This window comes from Oxyura jamaicensis, chromosome 6, assembly GCF_011077185.1.
Source record: "Oxyura jamaicensis isolate SHBP4307 breed ruddy duck chromosome 6, BPBGC_Ojam_1.0, whole genome shotgun sequence".
Taxonomy (NCBI): domain Eukaryota; kingdom Metazoa; phylum Chordata; class Aves; order Anseriformes; family Anatidae; genus Oxyura; species Oxyura jamaicensis.
In genome coordinates, this window is record NC_048898.1 from 15,216,274 (window position 1) to 15,241,503 (window position 25,230).

Below are 25,230 nucleotides of genomic sequence, written 5' to 3' on the forward strand. Positions count from 1 at the left end.
TTTAAACATTACTTACTTGCCCTCCTATAAGCGTAATACATAGTAAAATATCAGTGGGCTAATATAAATGGGCAAAAAAGCAGAAGGCAGTTGACACAGCCTATTGCCATTTAGTATAAGACGACTGTGTTTCTGTCTTTCCAGATCTAACCCATATTCATTCCTCAGTAACAGTGTCCATCAATCCCTCTTCCACCCAATAAGGAAGTGGCTTCAACTACAAGCATGTTTTTAAAATTCAATTGTTCTGCCCTTTATGACTGTCTGCAAAAATATTTTAAAACTTGGACTGCATGTGCAAAATTGTTCTTGACAAATGGTGTCCTGACCACTACCTTCTTCCCCAAAATATGTTGTCAAAGCAACTGTACCTTTATTGGTAAAATGGTACTCCTGACAAGAATTTAAAGGCCAAATGCTATGCTAACTTACTGGTTTGTTGGTCTCAACTTAGGGTAACAGCAATAAAATTAGTGTTTCATAAACAAAAAACACTAAGCTTGGAGCTCTTTCATAATTAGGAGGAAGTTTTAAGGTCTGCTGCCTTGTTTTGATACATAAATATTTGAACAGATGCATTATTTTAATTATACTCTAGTGTCTATACATGTAATTTAGTACATATATAGTACACTTTTTTAAACCTACTGTGTATTGTTAGGCTACTCATTTGGGGATTTAAACATCAAAACACTTAGGAACCTGAAATTAAGATTTTCAGCTTCAAGATTACCTTCTGAGAAGATATGTTCCAGTCTTATCCCTTAAATAAAATAAAAATGTATGTGGTATATCCAGAAGTATGGGTAAAATAAAAGCATTTCATTTTAAGGAAGGGACACAAACATATTTGCAGTATTTCTTTTGTATTTCATTTGTACTTCCAAAACAGATGTTCCTTATGCACATCAAGTTGTTGAAGTTGATTCAGTAAGTTATTAAAGTTTATCTTCTCGTTACGACGCATTGGGGTGGAAGAAAAAAGTGAAGATTTTAAAAGCCAAATTCTGGCCTTCAATTATACCTGCAGAAGGCTGAAACTCAGAAGTTCTTACCCTGTTGCTACCAGAGGAAAAATATAGCTTTAAATTTTAAAACAAGTGAAAAAAGAAGCAAAGAACTTGCATTTGTATTTATAGGACTGATATAGACTTCTGACTGTTGTGTCATGGCACTGAAATAGTAAAAAAACACGAAGGATTTTGGCCTTGATAGAGAGTGACTCTACAAAAAAGGAAGCTGATCACATTACCTATATACAGTCACTTTTCTGATCAGAACAGCACCAGATAAACTGCAAAGTAACTTGCAGCTCCTTCCAGAACACAAACCAGCTCATGATTCTTGTAACCGGTGTCTGCAGCATTCATGCAGACTTTCCAAAGTCAGTTAAATAAAGCAATCAATTTGTTAACCGAGAAAAGCACAAGTAATAGTGCCTCTCTAGGCAATATTGCATCAAGAATCACGAAGAGCTTAGCACATTTATGTACACAGAGGTACAATGATAAAGCATTCTAGCACTTCTGAGTACTGGAACAGTTGTACCTAACTCACTCTGAAGATGAAAGGGTTTCTGATTCCTCTTACTGCAGTTTTTTTTACCATTTGGTCTACATAAGACTATGCTCTGCATTGAGGCGTCTTATATTGGACCAAACTAACACACTGATCCTAAAGAAATATTCTTATTAGCACAGGACACATGTAACAACTTCTTACCTTGCTAGACCATTTTCGTGCTTCATCATGCAACTGCCTAGCAGCCATCATCATGGGCTGATTAATAGCTTCTCCTGCTTTCTGCTCTGGGAACTCTTCATCCTTTTCTTCAGGTGGTGGTGGTCTGGGTGGGGGAACCTCACCTTCTGGAAGTGGTGGTTTTGGAGGAGCAAGCTCATCAGTCAGCTAAGAAAGGTAAAAACCCTATTCAGTGCAATGAAATAGTACAAAGACCGAGTATAATGACGGTGACATGGCAAGACACGATAGTGTGAGCTCATGCCTTCTTCCAGCTTTTCAAGTGCTCCCTGTGTAAGGAAATACCATGTTTTATTCTCTTCTTTTGAAAGCTGGATTATTTACTTATTCAGACTTCAGGCTACTTGTATGCATGTCTGGCCAGACAATGTGTTTTATATCTAAGGAATAAAAACTTAAAAAATTTCAGCTTGCGGTCCACAGTTCATCAGTGACAACCGAGTACTGTATTACAAAATATGCTGCACTTACATGAAGCTGCTCAAGGTCAGGAGGAGGAGGGGGAAAATCTGGTTCTTGAGGCTGAAAAGCTTCTCTGACTTTGGCCACAGCTCCAAGAATTCTGTATCCGGAATCCAAGAAACTCTTCTGCAAACCTGAACAAAAATCCCATTCCCAGATTAATAGCATTCTGTAATATTTAGAATTGCAATACCATCAAAAAATATATATATATTTTGGTAAGGTACCACACAGAGAGCGCACATATTTCTATAAAATAATTTTTAAAAACCACCACATTGCTTATACTTCATTTCCATGTTTGAAATGTTACTATCATATACAACGTGCATAAAATAAAATTTAGGCTGAGTAATGGTCACTATCAATAGTGAAAGTAATTCCCAAAACAACTTTTAGAACAAAAGACATTATGTACTATTTTCCTTATAGAGGCACTACTACTGATAAAAATAACAAATACTTGTTTCTGATAAAGATCATGACATCATGCAATGAACTAGAATGATGAATCCTTTTCCTTGAACATGCCAGAGGTTTTTGATTGCATTTCCAAAGAGCAGGACCCAGCAGTTAATGGTGTGACCTTGATCTTACCATTATGGGATTTAAGCATACACTAAGTTTCCATAAATGGGGATACACAGCTGTACAAGAGAAAATGAGCACTACTTCACACAGCATTCCACCAATGAAAGGTACATTTCAAATCAGCTGACCAAATCCTTACCAGGATCAGAGATATTTCCTGCCACAGCTTTAGCATCCATTACCATCGGTGATATAGTTTTGCTTAGTTCATCAGAGGCTGCTTTAACAGCCTCCCGGAATTTAGGGTCTTCTGAATTTTCAACCTCTCGTTTTGCCACCAATAGGATGCGGTTTGCTCGTCTAGCAATGCTGGTGGCACCAGCTACCAGCATCTGTGGTTGAATATTGGCCATTGCAACTTTACACTTATCAAGATCTTTCTTAATAGCCTCTTCTGATGCATCCAACAGAGACTTGGTATCAATGGCTTCATCCACCAACCCTAGGATAAAAGTTGAACACGTTAATATTCTAAGTTCAACTCTGGAAAGGGCTATTATGTATTCCTGAGACTGTTTCCAACCAGAAAAGCAAGTATTTCCAAACTTGAGGAGTAGGGAGGAGTGCAAGAAGGCATGAAAATCACACCAAATATATTACTAACATTTTACTTCAGTGTGGTATCTCTATCGCAGGAACTATGGTCAGGCTTGCTCCCATTAACAACATCCCAAATTCTTACTCATCTAACGTGGAACGTTACTTGAATGAAAAATTGACTTACTTACACAGTATATACAGCAGGATTTCATTCCTTGTCAATTTATTTCTCTATATTCAGCAATTTTGTATCCCTCCCATTCATGCAAAATGAAAGATTCCTCTTGGTTGTGCTTTAACTTAAGGGTGATGTATAGTGATAAAGCAGTAAGATTTAAAATTCCCACAAGTTAATCACAGAGATGTGGAGGGACACAGTATACAGCCAGGAGAAAGTATTTTGTTAGCAGCCCAATACAGACTGAAACATTTCTTCAGGACTGAAACATTTAAGGGTTTCAGAGTCAGCAGATCTGTAGTTTTGTTTTATGCACTCCTTTCACGAAGCTCTTACATCATTTTGAACATGTTTTCTTGCCCCCCAACTAATTATCAGTCCTCATTCAACATGCCAAGATTATGTAAAAAGAAAAGCCTCAAGCTGCTACAGTGACATACTGCTAACAGAACAAGTACAAAACAAAAGGTATTTTGTTCTTCCCAGGGAAGAACTGAAGCCCAATTTGCTTCCCCCACCAGTCAAAACCAACTCCTATGAAGCAAGTTATTGTATTTATGCTAACGTAAACACAATCCTGGAGTCACAGAGCATACTCCCACTTCTCTTAAACAATACTTTTAAATTCAGTTATTACTTCTGTACGTGTCTCTTCAATCCAAATAGAATGGATAAAAAAATCCATGCCGGCTACGTAAGCACAAATATAATCTTCAACAAAAAAATCTTACTTTACCTGTCATTTTTTCTACATTATCAATCCATTGGTTTTTCATTGTCTCAAAATGTTCATAAGCAGCTTGATTTCCAGGATTTCTCAAGAGAATTCGAGCAGCTGACACTACCTACCAATGGAAAATGTTTTTAATTAAGTAACAATAATTTTTAATTATTACATTTTTAATTAACAACATATAAAAACATTGTACGTATTCCATTGTACATATTCCATTGTACACATTCATTTCTCCATGCTAGATGTAAAGCTCCTCACTTTTAATACTCCATTAATTCTAGTTCAATTTCTGTTCAATTTCTAGTTCTGTTTGAGGATTTATAATGCTTCTAGTATTTGTTGATACAAATATTTATTCTCCCTAACTTCATTTACTTGCTTTTGCATCAACAAGTGTTTTATCATTTTATTGAAAGCACTAATGTACAGTACTTTTGACAGTCTCACTAGTTCTAGATAGAAGTTGAATTTGGAAAAAAATCATTGAAGAAGCATTTTCTCTACTCTATTAAGCCTCGAAGTAACCGTTTCAAGGATAAATTACTGGTGCTTCTCTCCAAAAGCTGAAGACTAAGACACAGGATTTAATTACCTTATCCTACCCATTAGGATATACACAAATATTTGCCATTTCTCTTCTCAGAATGTCGGTGCTATGTCCCTTACTGCTATTAACATCTTACTCTGATAAGCAGAAACAAATGGAAAATTCCACAGAAGTCCTTCCCAAACCTTATAATAGTTTATAATATTTTAAGAATAAGAGTAAGAAATCAAACCTGTGGGGTAAGTTCCCTTGCCGATTTCACTGTTGCCTGAATGCCTTCCACAGTGGTTTTATTAGCAGTTCCAACTGCAGCTGCTTTTTCTGCTGTTGCTCCCAGTCTAGCAGCATGGTTTTCAAAATTTGCTGCTCTTTCATCAAACACCTATTTGTCAGAGGAGAAAAATATATTTAAAAAGCCTTACTCCCCAAACAGAACAAAAAATTTCTCCAAGTGTCACATACCAGAGACACCTTCAAAACATCTAAACTTAATATATCTCCTGACATGACGCAACAAGACACAAAGGGTCTGAAACAGTTTCATTTTTTCCTTTTTACATTAGTGGACTTTCTTTTCTACTAACTCATTTGGTCTACAAAGGATACTATCGCACTTCATAGCTTTGAGATATAAAGTACATTAATTCCCAACCACTGTTCTAACAACTGAGTTGAAACTGTTTTAGCTTACAAAGATAAATCCTCAAACCCAGAATCCAGAAGTGACTGCATTTGGAATAAAAATATGGGTTTTACTCTAAAAATTGAGGCTTCACATTGGAAAAAGAATATGTAGTCTTCCACCATTCTTATTTACGCAAGGACAGAATACATGGATAAAATCTATCCTGTTGTAAAGTTAAATTTCCCAAGGCCTTGGTAATTATTTTGATCGTGTTCAAATCAACCAGCCAAACACAGCTTGCAAGCAGAGAGTTTTAGATACTTCAAGGCCAGTAGCATTGAATTACAGGAAGCATTATACAGCAAGAGAACAGGTTAAGTATGCTGATTAATCTTGACATGAATTAAGCAACTTTAATCATCTTATATAATGTCGAGATATGCAAGCCACTAACTGTGGTCAGTGATTTGGCACTAGAATTATCAGCATGCTAAAGATAACATGGTATGAACATCACAGGGAACAGTCTTTAGCATTTACTGAAGTCAGGGATGATACAGTTTCCAGGGATATATAGCACAATCCTTAGTCCCCAAGAGACCAGAAAAATTTTCATGGCAATCATCTTGCAGTCAAAATTAATAAGCATTTATTACAAGCTTGTGAAAAAAATACTGATTCATTGTTCAGAATGCTTATTCAAAATACCAGTTCATTTTTCAAAATAGTGATTCTTGTAAAACTAAATAATAACTGAAGCTTCATAGGGGAAAAAACTCTTCAATATACTTGCCTCTTCTCTATTGGGTGTATCAGAAGGAGCAGTGGCTGCTACTGCCAACAACTTAATAGGAGTTGTAGTGTCACTAAAAACATCAGAAACCTCCTGGGTCATTGCTTCTTGCATCCGTGCCTTAAGATCCTTCAAAAAAACAGAAAGTATTAACACATGATACAGAACCATTAAGTTCACAGGGATTCAAATCCCAGAAAACCTCTTATTGACAAAGAATAAAGAAAAAAAGCCTGTTGTGTTGGAAGCTATAAAGATAAAACAATCTCATAAGCATGTTCAGTACATCACTTTTTCATCATTTGAAATGCAAGAAGCTTACATGCCACTTGTTGTAGCAGGATCAGAAGCTACAAAGGGCATCATGAGACCTTGACACTCAAATTTGCAATGCTAACATGCTATCTTCATTGAAAGATTTTTTTCTATTTTTACTTCTAAATTACTCATATAGAATTAATCCCTGAAGCACAGTACCAAGGTGTATAATAGAATCACAGAATAGTCTAGGTTGGAAGAGACCTCCAAGATCACCGAGTCCAACCTCTGACCTAACACTAACAAGTCCTCCACTAAACCATATCCCTAAGCTCTACATCTAAACGTCTTTTAAAGACCTCCAGGGATGGTGACAAAGAAAAAAGCTTGCTTTAAGTGTCCCAGATAAACCACCACTTGTTTTGCTGTATTTTTTTTTTGTTTTTCCTCTGTTTATTGGTGCCTCCAACATAGAAGCCCATTATATCAAGGCATTGCAAACCCTTCCATGTATTATCATGTGCTTCAGTGTCCAAGAAAAGATTTTTACCTTCAGCGAGTCCTGAAGCTGAGCAGCAATTGCCCTAGCCTGAGGAGACTCTCCCTCCCCTCTTGCTGCGAGGTCAGCAAGTTGAGCAGCCAGCTGGTCTACACGGTCACATTTGGCAAGCAGGTCTTGACGATAAGGTCCCATCATGACATTGGCTAAACGACGACCTTCTGCGACCAGACCCCGAATTGCTGCCTGGCCTACAGTGGAAGAAGTCATGTTACATTAACATACAGGACAACCAAAACTTGAAAGTGTAATTCAAACATCCCATGAACTAAATGACATTCAAGAATATCTGGGTTTTTAAGAACACATTTCTGGGTGGTGAGAAGGATCTTCTGCAGTTTCTCAGCAATGGCACCTGAAACCCAAACAGGCATTCACCCATCACCAACTTATTTTGCCTACTACAGCACTTCAGGCCTAGAGATGCATCCTTTTTTAGCTAGGGCGGCCTCAAGTTAACCATTATAGCTGTCAGATACCCCTACGTAATTAATCTGTTGACTCTAACAGAAATTGCTTGCAAACTCCAAGTATTGCAATTCTTCTCCATGTCACTTCAAGTCACAACAAGCTGAGCAGGAAGATGGGAAAAATCCATGTACAAAACATGAATTTTAAAACAGAATACCCTCTTCAAGGGTTCCAGAAATCATGGGTAAAGGAATGTCCAGTGTCCAGGACTGGAAAGAAAATAAAAACCTAAAAAGCCTCCACAGCATGTTGAAGTTCTTTCTGTCAAAAAAGTCATTTTTAGTACAGCAATGTCCTTAACTCTCTCACAGAAGCTTCCTGTTCTTTTATCAACAATGTGTTCCTCTGTTCTTTCAAGTAATACAGTAGTGGTCTTTTTAAAGGAAGTCGTCATATATTAAGTCCTTTAAAGACCTACTGAAGAATCATTTTTAATCAATACTACCATACAAGTAATCCAAGTGCTGTCTAGATCAAACAGAGCACATACCTGATGGACACTCTTAATATAACCTTTCCTACCTATAAGCACCCTGCCAAGGCTCAATCCTAAGAAAGGGTTTTAAATGCAAATAAAAAAATGGCATATTACAACTAGAATTTTTCTTCATTAACCTACAAACATTACCATTTTGGGACGTTACATCCTTTCACACATTTTTATCATTACATATTACTATTACAATTGATTAAACTCTGTATTCTGTAGTACACAGCCAGCACTGAGAAACCTTCGTTCCTGCAAAAAACTTCCAGTATGTATACAAGCTTCATGATTAACAAGGTACTTAGAGACTCTGGGGGATAGGAGAGCAGGTTTAAGTTCCCTTTGTTTATTTTGCATTAAAAATAATAAAAAATAAGCTTACTTTCTGTGCTTCCTCAAGACAACCAAATCAGATTTCACCGTGTTATAGATAAACAAAAATTATGAAGGCATACTTTCATTTGGTGTACTTTCTGCTCATCATAGTCAAACACATGGAACTCCACTATTTTGTTAAAATATTGCATGTAAAATTGATTTTCACACGTGTCCAATCTATCAATATCAATACATTTTTCATTGATTTATCTGCCATTCAGTATTCACACAATAGAAATCATCTTGACAGACATAAGGAAAGGTATGTGAAAGTATTTAAAGGTCTGCAGATATACCATATCTTATAAGGCATTTCCAATCATATCAGATGCACTGCTCAGAAGTAATTTGCTACAGAACTGTTGAATACAGTTTTGAAACTTCATCCACCTACTTCGATAGCATCAGAAGAAGAAAACAAGAAGAAATTTCAGAAATGTTTTACAATAAGCTCTCAGTAAAACAATTTCTGAGCCATAATTTAATTTTATTTAATGATAGCATGCTTAGATTCTCAGATCACTTTTCTCTTTGAGTAAGTAGCGGTCTCCTCAGATAACACAGAAATCATACAAGAAGTGCTATTTTTAGATAATGTTTATGAAGGACTCAATTACTCAATTTGCTGAAGTATATATAAATTCATATTTGAGATACTGTATTTGCATGACATTAAAAGATCAAGGAGCAGTCTAAAGTTTGTCTGTTCTACAGTACACATTCTCCCATTCTTTGCCAAAGTTATTCTGTCTAGAACCAAGAGAATCAAGGCCAGCCTCATTCAATAGTACTGCAGCCAGGATTTGGCTATAAACCACCAGCTGCACATCTCATCAACAATGAAGAAATTCCACACATCCTCAGCATCTCAGTAGCAGTACATTCAGTCATAAAAATTACTAAATTAAACCATAAAACTGTGACTGGGGAGAGGGGGAGCATGCAGAAACACTTACCTACTCCCCGATCATCAACTGTAGGATTGTCTATCCACCTTTGAGCTTGCTCAATCTTGCCCTCCAAATGGACAGCTGCTTTAACTGGCCTAGTATTTGCTACAGCTCTGTTTGTTTTAGACTGTAAATTCTGAAGTGATGTAGCTATTTGCTTAGCCAGTGCACGGGCCTCAGGAGAGTCACCTTTCCCACTGAGGATTTAAAAAAATAGAAAAACAAAGTTATAGTGATATACCAAATCTTTTACAGCTACTCTCGAATTCTGTAGGAAAAAGATGAGAGGTACTTCATCTTTCAAATAAAGTAAAATTTCAGACTTGAATCTCAGAACAAATAATGCAGATCTGTCACCCGTAAATTCCCACCTCATTTCATTGCTGTGGCACCTAGATATTAGTTATGTTCAACACAGCACTGAGGCAGGGAAAGGTATGGCACTGTCACTCAGTTTGATTTCCCATATCCTTGGCATCTTATGAACAGCTGCAATAACGTCAGATTGCAAGTACAAAAGTAAGTAGCAACAGACCTAAGGGTATTCATAAACCAGAAACAGTACATTAGGGCTGCCAATGAAACGTCAAGAAAAGCTTGAAGTGTCAAACTTTGAAGAAAAAATCTTTATCTACATATCGCAACTGGCCATAGATTAAAGATCAGAATTTTCACAGTAATAGTTTCTCACTTCCGTTCTCAAGCATCTCCTTTGCAAAACTGATATAGATATATCATTTCCAACTGAGCACTGAACACAAGGTAACAGGATTTTCTCCAAGTCATAATATTTATCTTTTATAGAGTTTACAGTTAGAGATTAAAACACTTGACTCAGTATTCAAGTGCTAGGTATTGCACTCTGCCATGTAGTAAACTGTTCATGTAAACAGTGATGACATTTTTCTGTATAAATAAACTTAAATTTCACATTATCTCATTTCTTTGAAGTGCTTGAGTATTGCAAAGGCTTCAGTTTGCCTGTCAAGTCTTCCAAGGGCAGTAAAAAAAAATATTAAAAAAACATGTTATAGATACACCATTGTAGTCATTCTCATTTTCTTTTAGAGAAAGACCACATAAGTCAGGCTTTAGGATATAAATCATTAAGGTGAAGCATTAAAAATAATACTATATTTTATAGATTTTTTTAAAGGATGTTAAAAAAGGTTAACTTTTCTTCCTCCAAGAACTGAGCAATTCTTTGTATTCTATTTTTATTATATGGAGGATGAAAGCTAGAACTTATAACATGTCCATTTCCAGTTCTTGGAGGAAAATATATCCCCAAATGAATCATCACTATTCTGATTAATAATTTCATCAGTTTGAACTGCAAATTAAACATTCAGATAAATTTATGGTGATACAGAAAAATACACACTGTCGTCGCAGATCGGACAGCTTAGCTGTCAAAGCAGAGATCTCCCCCAAGGAACGAAGGATATCATCTCTTTCTTTAGGCTCCTCACATAGTTCTGCAACTTTCCTTGCTTCAGCCATAATTCCCCGAATATGTTCTTCTCCTTCACTGCCCCCATTAGGATCTGCAAGCCAATTCTTAATAGAAAGAAGTTGCGTATAAGTGAAAATAAAACAGAATCAAAAGATAAAAGAATCAATACAGTAATATAATCATTTTCTGAAGCATTTATTAAATTATTAGTGGTACCTGAGCAGCATCAATCTTTTTAGCAATAGCCTGCTTAGAATTTGTCATGGCCTCCAATTTCCGGGCTGCATTCTCCACTTTTGCAGTGAGCATATCCAGGCCTTGCGACACCTGCTGCGCTTTCTGCATAGCCATTGGCGTAGCACCCTGTCCTCTGTTCAAGAGGAAAAGAACATCACAAATTCAGCTCAGGATTGAACAAAGCCCTTCTCTAATGAGGAGACAACAAAAATAGTTTATGAGCATTCCCAGAAATTATTGCAAGAGTTACAGTATTAAATAAGAGTATATTTTTCCTTGGAAAGCAAAAATAACTGAGGAGTTGTTAACTGTTTTTAACTGTTCTTGTTATGTTCCAAGAGCATATTTAGAGCATATTTCTCCCTTCCTAGAAATTTACATTTAGCAACCTCAGAAGAACTTTTTTAAAGTGTCACAAAGTAAGGCTAATTGAGGACACAGTTCATTTTAACTACCCAGGACAAGACCTATTATCTACTCATTCATGGACTGCTGTGACCATCAGTCAGGCCTCATGGGAGGGTATGCCTCACATTATAAAGCAAAGCCAATTAGTGAAAAGATGTTTTAGTTGCCTCAATGATGTTGACAGAGTAGATAAAGATTATGGGCTATTGGTAAGATTTCTTAAAATGGAGAGAAGTATCTGATCTATACAAATTAACAGGACTGTAGAAAACACTTTGCAGCTGTTTTTTTCTGATATGCTAAGTTAAAAGTCAGATAAAAAAATTACTTCCAATATGGTAGTTTAAAAAAAAAAAAAATCATTCTCCATTCCAGAACACCTGACTACTGGAAAACTTTAAGCGTGTTGACTTTCCCAACTTCATGCTCCTCCTCTCCAACATGTTGTGCAAAAACTGGTACATTCTCTCAGGTCATGCAGCTGGAAATCCATGTGAAGCCAAACCAAAACCACTTCTCATCCACTACCACTGTTATAGCTAATATGCATAATTTATATCATTTTAATGACAGCATAAATAGTACTTGTGAATTTTGGCCTTTTTAGCCTTTATATATGAAGCTAGCAACTCTTCGTATGGAAATAAGTTATATAGAAATATTTCAAGCCTTTGTACATACCATTGCAACACTTGAGAGCCTGGCAGTCTATGGATTTCAAGTGACAGCAGGAAATACGTTCTTAAGGTAACTCATAACAGTTATTCAAAATAATTTGCATTTGCCCTCTCCCTGCATTTTACTACCTCTGAGTCAGAAGAGTCACTTGTTTTACCTAAAGGCTGTTTCCTTTCTTGAAGAATGAAAAACTAACCCCCTATTGCTTTTTCTGACAATTTGAAAGATGCATTAAGTACTAGGAGAAAATATTACACCATGAAACCATTATGTCTAGCTAATGGATCCCTATGAATAGCTTTCTGGAGTTTCTGCATGTGTTCTGCTTTCCTTTTATTTTTTGGGGGGCGGGAGGGCAGTGAGCATCACAACAAAAATAAACTGACATTACAACACTCTGACTGAAGTATTTACCACACTGATGAGCTGCTGAAAAAAAGTGTATTGCATGAACAGCCCTCCTCTGACATGTGAAGAAACAATGCAACTCCAACTTCAGAATAACTGTTTTAGTAACACTGGAAAATTGTCCACTGAACGCAACAGATTTACCTAGCTCGGAGATCAGCTAGTTGATCAGTCATCTGGCCCAGAGTTCTGCATGTTCCCAGAATCTCTCTGCGTTCTTTGCCTGCACACAATTCTCCTGCTTTTCCAGCTTCATCAAGGATCTGTCTTATTGCTTGCTCACCAGCATCCCCTAAGATATACAGCCAGTTAGTAAAACATCAAACAAAACTTTCCTTGCTATTTATGAATAAACTAACACTTTCATGGTGTTCCACCACACTAATTGCACTACGCTCAGTCATAAAAATATATTTATCAAAAACTATGAGATACACACCAAATGGAATAATGAGACGATATTTCTGAAACACCATAGCATAACCTTAATAATGTGCATCATGTATTTCAAGTAATTTAATGATTCTGTTATCATAGCTTGATTTCTGTAAGAAAAAATTTATACCATTTGTAATGTATTCAGGCTGAAGAGATTCAGTATGGAAAGACTCATGTGGCCTTAACTTAACAGTTTTAAATCTGATTTCATTTTGGGAAAAGAAGATGCAAGAATAACATGTCTGTCCTTGCAATTCAGCCATGATTCCATCCTCTAGCATGCATAATGGCACCTTTGGTTCCTCCATGACAGTGGAATTGGCTCAGAAGTCCTGCCATAAGGACCACTCAGAAGACCAGAATATTACGGGGTTAGTTCAGGGTAATATGTCTGACTTGCATTAAGTTCTACAATTATATTTGCATTTGTCTTTAGCTACTGAACAATTAATGTTGTATTTCATTAACTGTCAACGTAAATGACAGAAGACTTTCAAATAACTGAGGTTTCTGGCATTGAATGTGGTAAAGGGAATGAGGTATAAGCAGCAGCTCCACAAATATGAATAATTCACTTCCAGCTTTTACAACTGTATTATTCTGGCTTCAGACAAAGTGTTTCAGAGATAAAGTCTCTCAAAGTCTGAATGGAACAGGCCTCCAACTAGTTTTACTTGCTTTAAAGATGCATACTAAGGAAAAACCTTTATATAAATAAAGCTGACTGTAGTTATAGTATTTATTGCAGTTTTACACGCTAAGCATTTTCTGTCAAGACTGAAAGAAAAATACTGAGAGTCTGTTATTAGATAAAACTGAAGTAATACAAACTTGAAAGTACAGAATGAGGAACTTTAAAAGTATTAGGAACTACTGCAGTTTAATACTGCTCAATGCAATTCATGTACTTATGTTTTTACTAGTGGAATGCAAAGAAAAAACATGTATGTTATATAGAATACATTTGGACTACTTAAAACAGGGAAAGATTTCCAGGACATTAAACACAACTTGGTAGATCTCCAAGTATCTTAAAAAAAAGACTATCTACTGGTTTCTTCAGAATGATCCACTATGCATAGGCTATTAATGCTTAACAGCTATTCAGACCTTTAAAAATCGAAGTATTTTGCACTTGTTTTTGAAGATTACCTGGTGGTGCGTTTGGATCTCTCAGCCAACCTTTTGCCTGGTTCATCTTTGAATCTATTAAGGCTAAAGCTCTTTTCATGGCTTCAGTGTCCTTTGCAAAAGAGAAACCACCATAATGATTTTCAAAAAATCAAAGCACAAGAAGCCAACACAATGAAAGCAGACAGAAGTTGTATAAAGCACAGCCTACTTACAGAAACACACCCATGTAAGCAGCTCAAAACCCATTTTCAGACTAGCAGTTCATAATCACTTCTTTCCAAGACAGACATTTTGATTTTTCACTCAAAATGCAGAAAATATGCATGCAAGTTTAGTGATTTCTCTATTCCTTTATTTACTAGTGTTTTAATTTCTGAATAAGCTCTAGTAAGCACACATCTTAAGAGTTAGTTCTATTTTTTTCCTTAGCGTACATCAGAGCATGAAGATCAGAATCAACCTTTTAAAAGTGGAAATCAGCCAGTGAATTTTGCTACTTTTTGTACAAGAGGCTACACATCAGCAATTTTCACCTGTTCTGCTGTTTAAAGTCCAATAGCTGCTGTCTGCAGAAAAACAGACTGCCAGTTAATTCCTAGAATTCTCAAATATGGATTTTACTGTCTTCAGAGACTTAAACACGTGTTCACATGTGGTTGTTTTAATCTCAGAACTTCTCTACCAGGAGCAAAGTAGTTGCTGCTTTGACTATTATGCTGCTATTTTCCAGCACGTCTTTGACTAGAGAAGATAAAACCACTCAGTTCTCATCTCCCTGCATACTCTGTTAATTGTTCATGCATCACCTCTCCACTAGAGGCCAGAAGTTTTCTATCATATACAAACAGACAGTACCCAGCACCTTAAGTAAGAAGTTGGGAAAAAGCCCAAATAGCTTTTTACCACACATGTAATGGAAATAATTTGAAATGCATCTAGCATCCCATGATTAGTATACAGATCATGAAGAAAAGCCTGGCCCTTGTGCTGTTAGCTGAACTGGACTACCCATGCCCAGCTCCTACAGAGAAGAGCCTGCTCCAAGCATCAAAGATCACTATCTGGTGCAACATGGGATACTCTTGACAATACTAAAAAACTGCCACATTTTTGTGGAGTAGTTTATTCTGCACTTTTAGTCACAAAGATACATCACTGGGGACATTTTGGCATTTAAGCCTGTTTTATTCAGGCATGTCAGTCTGTCAGCTACTTGTAGAGTATGATAATACAACTCAACTAACTTTCTAAAGGTCATTCAACACAGCTGGATATTTTTAAGGGCTCTAGATTCACAGCCCAAGAGAGTACACCAAAAGCAGAACTATTTTCACCTGGAAGACTGGTTCTCAAACCTAGAAATTGGTCTCAGAGCTAAGGTCAGGACCTATCTGACGACATCCAAAGGATAGGACACGCATCTAGGGCTGGAAGGGGGGACAATCTTTTAAAAGTCATCTCCTCTACAGCTTGAGATTTGTGCATTTAATATACAAGAGTTAAGTAAATAATCATATAGTAATTTAAAAACTGAAATGAATGCAAAAAAAAAAAAAAAACCTTACCAGCTGTGATGGTAGGTGATAGCTTTCTGTTGTTTTATGTATGGACTAGAGAGAGTAACTTTAGCTTGAAATGAATGGTCTGCTGCAGGCCTGTCTACCCATAAATAATTTGAAACAAAGGATTAACTGAATTTTTAAAAAGGCAACAGATGTTGCTTAGCATGTTAATAAGATGCTAGGTGTGGGATGGCTGGGAAAGGACAACGTTGGGATAATGGGAGGGGCAGAAACTCTTCCCCTCTTTGTTAAAGCAGCCTTTTGTGTTGCCTCAGTTGCCTGAGGAGTTGCAGTTACATCAAAACGATAAACAAGTCAAAGAAGTCTCTCAATATGAATCCTTACCAAGGGATGAAATTAAGGGTGTTTCATCTTTTACACATGATTTTGTGACTGCTAGCACTACCTAAGCAATGTGTGTTGAGCTGTATGGCTTGTACACGCATCTGGAGGTGCTTGGCGTGTTCATACATGTGGCTTGCATACATGTCTGGAGGCATTTGGTGTGTTAGCACATGTTCACACGTGTGGCTCTTATACACGTCTGAAGGTGTTAGGCGTGCTCACGCATGCTGCAACATGTGGCTTGTACACGTGTCAGGAGTCTGCATGTACCTGTGTTTTTCAAATGAAATTGAGGTCCTACCTGCCCTTCATTTAGAACTAGGAACAATTGTAAACAACCAAAATCGGCTGGGACCACAGCACCCGACACAAAGATCATATCAAGGGAATTTTGAAGAAATATGCAGAGCCAAGCTTTAGGCAGAACTTATTCATCAAGCTTATTCATCATCCAGGGTTCAATCCTACATGATACTAGATACTTCTCAGCTACCAAAGTTTCAACCCCTTCCACTTCTATAGGAATGGCAAGTGTATAAATTGGGTATTACTTCAAATTTACTATAAAAATGAAAAGCTAAGAATATATGAGTTACACTGCTCTGTAAAATGAAAAGAGGAGAAATTGGAACAAAACTATGAATGGAAGAGATACATGCAGGGTTTTTTTATCTTTTAATGTTTTGTCAGAGATCAGTATTTTCTCAGTATTTCAACTCTAAATCAGCATACTATTTTTAAAAAAATCCTGCTTTTCTGCAAGTGGAGATTATGGCAATGCAGTAAGAGTAACATGCACTTCCGAGTCTGTACAAAGACCAAAATAGTTTATGGCAAAGCCTACAGCTCTAGTTCCATAAATTTGTTCCTTCTCAACTGTATCTATGTAGATTTTGTGATACTTTTATGTATACACAATTCAAGGAAGAATAACAAACAAAAAAACTTTCCAAATCAACAAAAGGATATACTATACCAGTAAAATTCAAGACTGTGCATCCCCAAATACACCTTACTTTGCTCCATAAAAGCATGGGAAAAAGATCTTTCCTTTAATCACCAACCATGAAACACATGCCAACAGTAACCTCAAGTAGATATTAAGAACTCCTCTTCTCCCTCCCAATAAACAAACTGTTCAATACATATATACACAATAAATACAAGGAAAAGGCTATAATACATCACCATTAGCAAACTACTTCCTGCTTCTTCATCCCACTAAGCTTTTCAGCTCAAATTCTTTCTTTGATTAATGCCTAGTGATACGGTTCCAAATTGCCAACGTGCCCTAATTCAAATACCAGAATACTATTTAAAAAATTTTCAGCTCAAAAAGCAAAATGATACTTAGATATACTTGTCTGCACAACATACTCATTAATTACGCATAATGACCAACATTTTCCATTTAGAGATACTGCAAATGCACCAACTGTTTTATTAATAAAATCCTTTATTTAACCTGCCTTGTTAGCAACACAGGTAAGAATTTCCTAAGGCTAGCTTGCCAACTTTTTGCAAGTCTTTTTTTTTTTTTTTTTTAATCCATGAAAGTTTCCAAATTTCTTCTGTAAAATGAAACTGTACTTGTATTTCATACAATGCAGGAATGCTTACATCCAAAAATAAAGCTTAATTAGAAGATATACATACAAAATCCAAGATTTAAGCCTGGATCTGAAGAGTATGAAGAATATGAACCATCTGAACTGAATGAAGGAAAGCTACTACTGAAAAACTAAGGAATGGACAAAATCCAAAATTTAATAAAGCTTTCTGGCCATGCAGAAAGCTTGATCCTGCATAACTGGACCCTTTATTTATAACTACAGATGCTAGTAACACAGATTAACACAAACGCATTCCACATGAATGTGCTCTAAAATCCTGGGCTAGCTCTAATCAGATTCAGAAAGACAGTCTCAATGCAGTTGACCTTGCCATTACCATTCTCTTAGTGACAGCCAATTCTACACATTGGGCTATTAAGAGTCATTTAGAACTTCAATGTGTATATACGTAAGTATGGTGTTACAGCTGGCACACAAATAAAAAGTTGCACAGCACAAGTCTGCACACAGCACAAAATCCCACATACATGCTTGTTTTGTTTTAGTGCAAGGTAGAGGTGTAGGGTGTGGAAGAAAGCTTACCTTCTAAAGGTGAGAAAGGGGTAAGAAACAGGAGAACAAAAACAAAGATGCATAAAGTAGTCATAATAAGGAAGTGATAGTGACAAAATAACTCAAAAGGCAAACTAAGGGCCAAGTGTCAAACAATATAGGCCAAAGTGAATTTAATGCCTAGATTACATCGGTTAGATTTTCTGCAAGAGATTTTGTTAATAAGTCTGGCTTTGTGTCTCAGTATTTTCTTTAAATAAATTTCCAATTACTTGTTGCTTGTAGCACTAACCCTTAAAAAAGTTCACTTCAGCAATTTACCTTAAGATACTTTAAAAAAAAAAAAAAGGAATATCAGGAATATCAGTTGTGTAGCTACATTGATCTGTAAGTCCACAATAACACTTATGATGCTGGCCATCAAACAGCTTTACAGACTGATGCATATTTCAGTATCTGCATTGCATAACATTTAAGAGCACTGCCTAAACCCTCCAGGTAAGTGGTTAAAGTCACTTACATGGTTTAACAGTAAGTTGTAAAGAACCAATTCTGCCCATATGGCATCTTCACAGAAAGGCTACTCAGAATAGCATTGTACTTTTTCAAGCAATACAAATACTTGAAATTTACTTCCATACCCAGACTAAAAATGGGGCAGGGATTGGGTGGGGTGTTAGTGTTCAGGGAGGTATTCCAAAAATTGACTATAAAGCTTCCCTAACTTCAGGCCTTTTGCAAAAGAAATATGACAACAGTCTAGCTCTTTTAGTAGAAATTGAGAAAAAAAAAAAAAAAAAAGAATCACACAATCTCACTTATGGATGCATAGCTACAGGACCAGTTTAAGGCATAGAACAATACCTTTTACACCTAATTTCCATCAGTCAAATATGATTTAAGTTAACCATACATAGAAAAAAAAAAAAGAGACGAATACACTGTATTCCAGGATTACATATTACACATCAGAACTAAGGTGTGAACAAATTTAAGTCTTCTGTGCAACCATTCAGCTCCAGTAAGCATTGGGCCACCTTGAAATAGCAGTCCTTTAATCTAGCTTGTTGAGAGAGAAAGCTAGTTTCGAAAAACACATTAAAACAATCATCTGTGGAGATGTTCAACCTTGAAGAGATTACATAATGTGATTACAGTATTGCAAAACTGATGGACAAATGCACATTTCAGTCTCTGATGCACAAGTAAGTCTACAACACAAGAGTTAGACTTCTATATCCAAACATAAATGTGAAACATACCTTGCTGGCCCAGGCATCTTCATCCCAGGAAGTGAGTTGTAATACACGGATTATTTCATTTATCTCAGCACTCATTTTCTCTACTGTGAAATTGCGATTTTTCAAGGCCTCTTCTATTCCCTGGCTTTTAGAGTTTTTCGTGGTTACAAAAATTTTCATAGCTGTGAAAATACCATAGATTAGAAAAAGCTACATGTAAAATACAATCTATATTCATGGTAACCCTGAATACTATTGCATTAATGCAGGGATAGGGTGTTTTCTTTTTATTTTTTTATGGAACAGTTTATCTAAACAGATTGTAGTTTTGGTCAACTGTGCTTGGAGCTTTTTGTCTTGCTTTTTTTTTTTTTTTTTAATCATTAAGTCTACATCTGTAACTACAACAGCATTTTTAACATTACTATACGGGTTTTAGCTCTGAAACCAGTTAATTAGACCGACATAGCAATACTACTCTTGTACCAACCACATTCATAATTTCCAATTAAGAAGATTGTCAGACATAGAAACACAGACTTTGGCATGCGATAATAGTTCAAACTTGGTTAGTAGCACATTCTGCACACAATGCCATCAGTGCCTTGCTGCTGCAGCTGACAGTGTTTGGTCAGTGCAGTGAGATCCAGGAAACACCACTGGAACTTCATTTTATATTAACTTGCAATTAATTTATTATTATTTTTCTAACATTGTTACAACTTTCTCTTGGTACACCAGAGCCAGTAATGATACAGCAGTCCAAAGTGAAGGTTTCAAAACATCATTTATCTCTTACTACAACTGATCTACTCCATTACACCAAGCCTTTTAACCAAAAACATTCTTACAAGATTATATTAATGCACAGCCTCTTACGGATATATGCTAAACAATGATTAAATACTTAAAATCAAGAAAGCAAACTGCCATTCAAAAAAATCAAATGTATCGTGTAGTTATTTGCCATTGGTACAGAAGCAGTGTCAATGCTGATATTTTTTAGTCAACATAAAACAAAGTAATTCCAATTCTGAATAGATACTGATTCAGAGTGATATTAAAAATTAAAGAAAAAAAGTACCTGAAATAAGTACTGGCAATAGCTCCTTCACAGTATTCATGGAGTTTACCAGCATAACTCTATGTTCCTGATGAGTTAACTCCTGTTGTCTTTCATCAATCATTTTCGCCATCTTTGTCATTCCTAAAAGATTAAAGCAATTAAACAGTCAGAAATGCAGCATTAATTTGCAACAGTTAGGCTTTCTATACAAGAACAAAGTGTAATGTGTAACGACAACTACTTTAAAACATTTCTTTATATTATAAGTCATTATTTAAATTGCATTCCAGGTGCTTCGAAGTCATTGATTCAAAACCTAGCCACTATTCAAGGAAAAGTGGAAGTCTCAAAACTCTAGATTTAAAATACCAGCAATAAAATATCAAAATAATACCCCGAGTAACCAGTCTCAGACATTAAGTCACCTCATGAACTCTGGAAGCCAATTTACAGGCTTGGTGGTTTGTGGGTTTGTTGGTTTTTTTTCCTCCCCCTTTTCTGTTAGGATTTGATCAAAGCCTTAAGAGTTAATAGCAGGAAAAGGAAACATCAGGGTTTTTTTGTTTGTTTTGCCTTCACAGATTTTGTCTTGAGGTTCTAGCAGAGCTCAAGAATTGTATTTCTTTGTACTTCAGTTTTGCTGGAAGTGATTCAGTGCTCTAGAACTGTGCAAAAAATTCAATTTATTCTAGCACAAATCTAAGAGCTAAGACTTGCAAGGTTTACCACACAGCACATGTGGAAACTTCAGACAGAGCTCCATAAAAATTTTAACTGTTTTAAATTGGTGCTATCATGGTCCCACCCTCTCCCCCTTACTGGGCACAGAGCTGGCAGAAATTTACACACTGTGTGGCTAAAATCATCTGCTAGTTAGCATCTTCAGCATATAACAATGGTTACATGAGCTTTAGTGCCAATGCTAAATAGTAACAGAACCCCCACATCACCTGCACAGAGTGGGTAAATTGTGCAGAACCACATTTTTGTTCAAATGACAGAACACACCTAAAGACTCCACTCTACTTCCACCACAAAACCTGTAAGCATTTGGCTGATCTAGTGGAAAGATGTCCTTGCTCATGGCAGGAGGTATTGGAATGGATGATTTTTGCTGGTCCCTTCCAACCTAAACCATTCTATGATTCTATGATCTTGTTTTTTATACAGTTCTCATATTGACACTAAGGTCACGTGCCCAGTGATATAACTGAAGGCAACAAGGACTACTGTCATAAAAAGTTTTGTGGACATGGGCTGTAAGCATTAAGTAGCACATATTTAGAGCATGCCAGAAGCACAAGATTAACTGTATATCTGTTTAACAGTATGAATTTAGACAAAATTACTTCTAAGAAATTAAACAGTTGTCTAACGCCTATTACCTCCATCATACAACCAAAACAGCAAGTTATGTCAGAGAATTTAGTGAGAAATCCCAAAGGCTTCTGACTAAGCCAAATAAAATAAATCAAGGTTTAGGGAAATCTCCATTTTAATGACATGGAAGATAATGACCACAGAGAAATTATAACCATAAAATAACTGATTTCACAGAAAGATTATCTGTTTTGCTTGATCTTTTCCTGTTCATAGGGAGGCAAAAATCTACTTAGCTGAAAGTAATTTCTCTTGGTACATTACAGAAATTTAAAGAACTCTGTACCTTCATATGAAAATTAAAGTTTTGCACATGTAGGAACAGGGTAAAGTATATACCTATGTTCAATAAAAATAGCACAATTTTCAAGTACACCAAGGATGACAAACGTACTCTGACATGAGAGCTACTAGTCTGTTAGCATCCAATTTCATTTATGAGCTAGTTATCCTTACACTACATATGTATTCTTATTTATATGTATAAATAGCCTCTTTATAAGCATTCTTCAGTTCAGTGTAACTTCACTGCAACATCTTCTTATATTTCTAGCACAACATCTGCTTTTTGTAGAATGCTTTTGTTAAACTACTTTATGCTTGCTGGAATCAAAACATTTGGAATAGTGGATGACAGAGGTTGATGGTAGGTTTCCTCCATAGCAACCCAGTGCTTCACTTACCAATCATTTATTTCCACCAATAAAAGAGTGCGAGTTAGCACAGGGAAATAACAAGCAGTGAAGGAGCATCAAATAATGAAGGAAAAGAATTATGTTAACAGCTGGACTTTTGCATTACACTGCAAGACAGCTATTTCTGCAGCCTCATTAAGATGTTAATCTTTGACATGGTGCTTCTACTACTCCAAGTAATTCCTATTAGCCCTAACAATCTCAGTTAGTACAGACATTGTAGCATCTTAACTAAATTCATAGCTGTGAGTGCTTAATTACAAAAGTTTTTTTGTTTGTTTTACTCTGACTAATGAATGCTTACTTCCTTCAGGTAACAGTGTAGGAAATCGGAGTACAGATCACCTGTATAGTGTGTGTCATTTACCAGCATCCTGACTATTCTTTATTCTTAAGAGAGAATGTCAATCACAAAATAGTAATCAGTCATGCTCTAGTTTAAACAGACACTTTGAAAGCAAATGCTTTATCATTTTCCAAATGCTCAAAGCTTGGTTAAGGTGAATAAGGTGTGTGGGGGAGAAAAGGTAGTGGAAAAGACTACACTTCGAATGTTTACGATAGACTGCAGCAAATCAAACCTGGCCCTAGATTCTTTGTGTATGTCACCAAATCCTCCATAGTCTCTACTACTTCCGCCACAGTCAGATATTCCAATATTCCTTTGCAGACACGGATGATTTTACGGACCTAAAAAAGGAATATTCCATCATTTATTAGATGAAGCTAGGTTACACTTGAATTAGAAATGCAAGCTTATCATTAGAACAGAATAGGTATAGCATTTGTGATCACCTGTACATGTTAGCAAAGGTCTGGGATACAGAGAAAGCAGACTCCAAATGCTCATAGGAAATATTATTCACCATACAGCTTTACATATGGATAAAGAATTATGAAGCACTCCAGTGAGAGAAGTCTTAAACCTTCCAGAAAAATCTGTCTATGAAGACTACTTTATTTACCTCTGGACTTCTGCCTCAGCAATTGATTACTTAATTTTTTGAGTTCATGTTTAATTGCACAGAGTTCTCCTAAGTTCTCCTAAGTTGTTTAACTTAATTGTCTTACCTCCTGAAGCACATTATTTCTGACAACACCATGTACAATTCTCACTGAAGAATGACTTAATTAACATTTAACTCAGATCAACCACATGCAGGGTTCAGTCCTTAGAAGAGATCATAATTTCCTCTAAAATTCACTTTAATTTTGTCTCCATGTTAGTTTATCTTGAAGCACAGTAGGTTACAGTCATGACAGGTTTTGTATTAGAGAGAAATTGATCATTACAGGCTTATTATTTTTTTTTTTTAAACACACAGATGTAAGAGACAAGAATTCAATGAAGCATTAACTCCAATGAAATCAACCTCTTTCCTAAGCACTGGAAAAAGGGAAAGTAAAAGCTAATAACTTCCTTGCAATTATGCTCTATAAAACTTTGTAGCATCTATTAAAAACACTTAAGTCGTGTAATCACCAGTGCTACTGAGGAGTCCCATAGCATTCTCCCCATTTCAGAGGAATATGCTAACAGTTCCGTGAGCTGATTAAATGTGACATAGGGATGCCACATTAGACCACTCAGAACAGCAGTAAGAGTAACATGATTTGTTACATTAACAGACAGCTGCACACGTAAAATTTACAATTAACAAGAGTGTTTCTAACAGCATTAGCTTCACTTCCTCATAACAGCATAATATTTGCTATTTAGAAAGGAATGACTCCATATTCCCAGTGAGAGCATCACAATATTAAATAAGATTTGTAACACAAAGAAAAGCTTTCAAGTATAAGATACTCAATATCCATCCACCCCCTTCCTTTTTAAGTTTTCCTTTTTTAAGCCTTTTTCCCATCTGAGGCACTACAAACAGCACCTCTGAGCCACTTTTTGGCTTGCACTAAAGCCAAAATGAAGCAACTGTTACATCTATCAGAACACATCCTCTGGCTAACCAGTCAGCCCAAATTTGGGTGATCTCCTCTGTCCCAAGGCCAATTAAGTTGCCACAGCTAATGGGGTCAAAGAACGACATGTTAGGGTGTAACGCACTGAGAACAGTGAAGGGACACAGAGAATTTAAGGATCAGGTATGGGTACAGTGAATGGAATACAGAAAAATGTCAGGAAGATATAAGACAGGGTAGATAAAATCAGGCCTTTCTGAAGAATAATTACAAGGAACACAAACATTATGTCATACAGAGATGCTCTTAACAAAACAGAGCATGAAGACTAAGCTTCTTCTGACAGAAAGGATGCAGAATATGCTTCCAATCAAGCTAAGACGATCAAAATCACATTCAACTGCAATAGCATACGTTAGCTGAATACTCAGTTAGGTAGATATTTGAATTAATAATACCATTGTGCAGATACCTATGTCACTCATATTGGGATTCCTACCTCTGCTTCATCAAACGTCAGAAGCAAGTCTGATGTTCCAGAAAGGATACCTCTTGATCCATCAATCAGATAGTCACGAGCTGGTACTGAATAAGGATCTGCTTGCAGCATCTGGGCTGCCCGTACAAGTTTGGTGCACGCATTCTCCACTCTGTGGGAAGTCAAACAAAACTTGTTGATCACTTTGTAAAAGCAACAGGTATGGAAAAAGGCTAAAGGATTTGTTTTTAACCTTACTACTTGAAACACTACATGCAAATTGATCGTTATACATCTTTATAGTTTAAAAATTGAGATTAGTTTA

General features: G+C 36.3%; 1 protein-coding gene and 1 long non-coding RNA gene across 5 annotated transcripts in view; both read right to left on the bottom strand.

The window, feature by feature from the left end:
* The window catches only part of VCL (vinculin), a 62,535-nt gene that overhangs the window by 7,875 nt on the left and 29,430 nt on the right, over positions 1–25,230 (bottom strand). For 2 of the 4 annotated variants that reach the window (XM_035329733.1, XM_035329736.1), the window contains exons 3-18: positions 24,927–25,077; positions 23,092–23,200; positions 20,454–20,576; positions 19,391–19,551; positions 14,114–14,207; positions 12,668–12,815; positions 11,009–11,162; positions 10,721–10,896; positions 9,343–9,533; positions 7,042–7,241; positions 6,234–6,362; positions 5,048–5,197; positions 4,269–4,377; positions 2,954–3,256; positions 2,233–2,357; positions 1,723–1,908 (exon numbers count right to left, since the gene is read on the bottom strand). In XM_035329733.1, coding sequence (XP_035185624.1) covers positions 1,723–1,908; positions 2,233–2,357; positions 2,954–3,256; positions 4,269–4,377; positions 5,048–5,197; positions 6,234–6,362; positions 7,042–7,241; positions 9,343–9,533; positions 10,721–10,896; positions 11,009–11,162; positions 12,668–12,815; positions 14,114–14,207; positions 19,391–19,551; positions 20,454–20,576; positions 23,092–23,200; positions 24,927–25,077 — 2,509 coding nt within the window. The remainder of the gene's footprint in view (positions 1–1,722; positions 1,909–2,232; positions 2,358–2,953; positions 3,257–4,268; positions 4,378–5,047; positions 5,198–6,233; positions 6,363–7,041; positions 7,242–9,342; positions 9,534–10,720; positions 10,897–11,008; positions 11,163–12,667; positions 12,816–14,113; positions 14,208–19,390; positions 19,552–20,453; positions 20,577–23,091; positions 23,201–24,926; positions 25,078–25,230) is intronic. The other 2 variants (XM_035329735.1, XM_035329737.1) reach the window with 1 other exon arrangement.
* LOC118168949 lies at positions 635–1,716 on the bottom strand. The gene is made up of 2 exons (XR_004751867.1): positions 1,160–1,716; positions 635–1,040 (listed from the first exon to the last, which is right to left on the bottom strand). It is a non-coding gene; the product is annotated as an uncharacterized LOC118168949 (long non-coding RNA).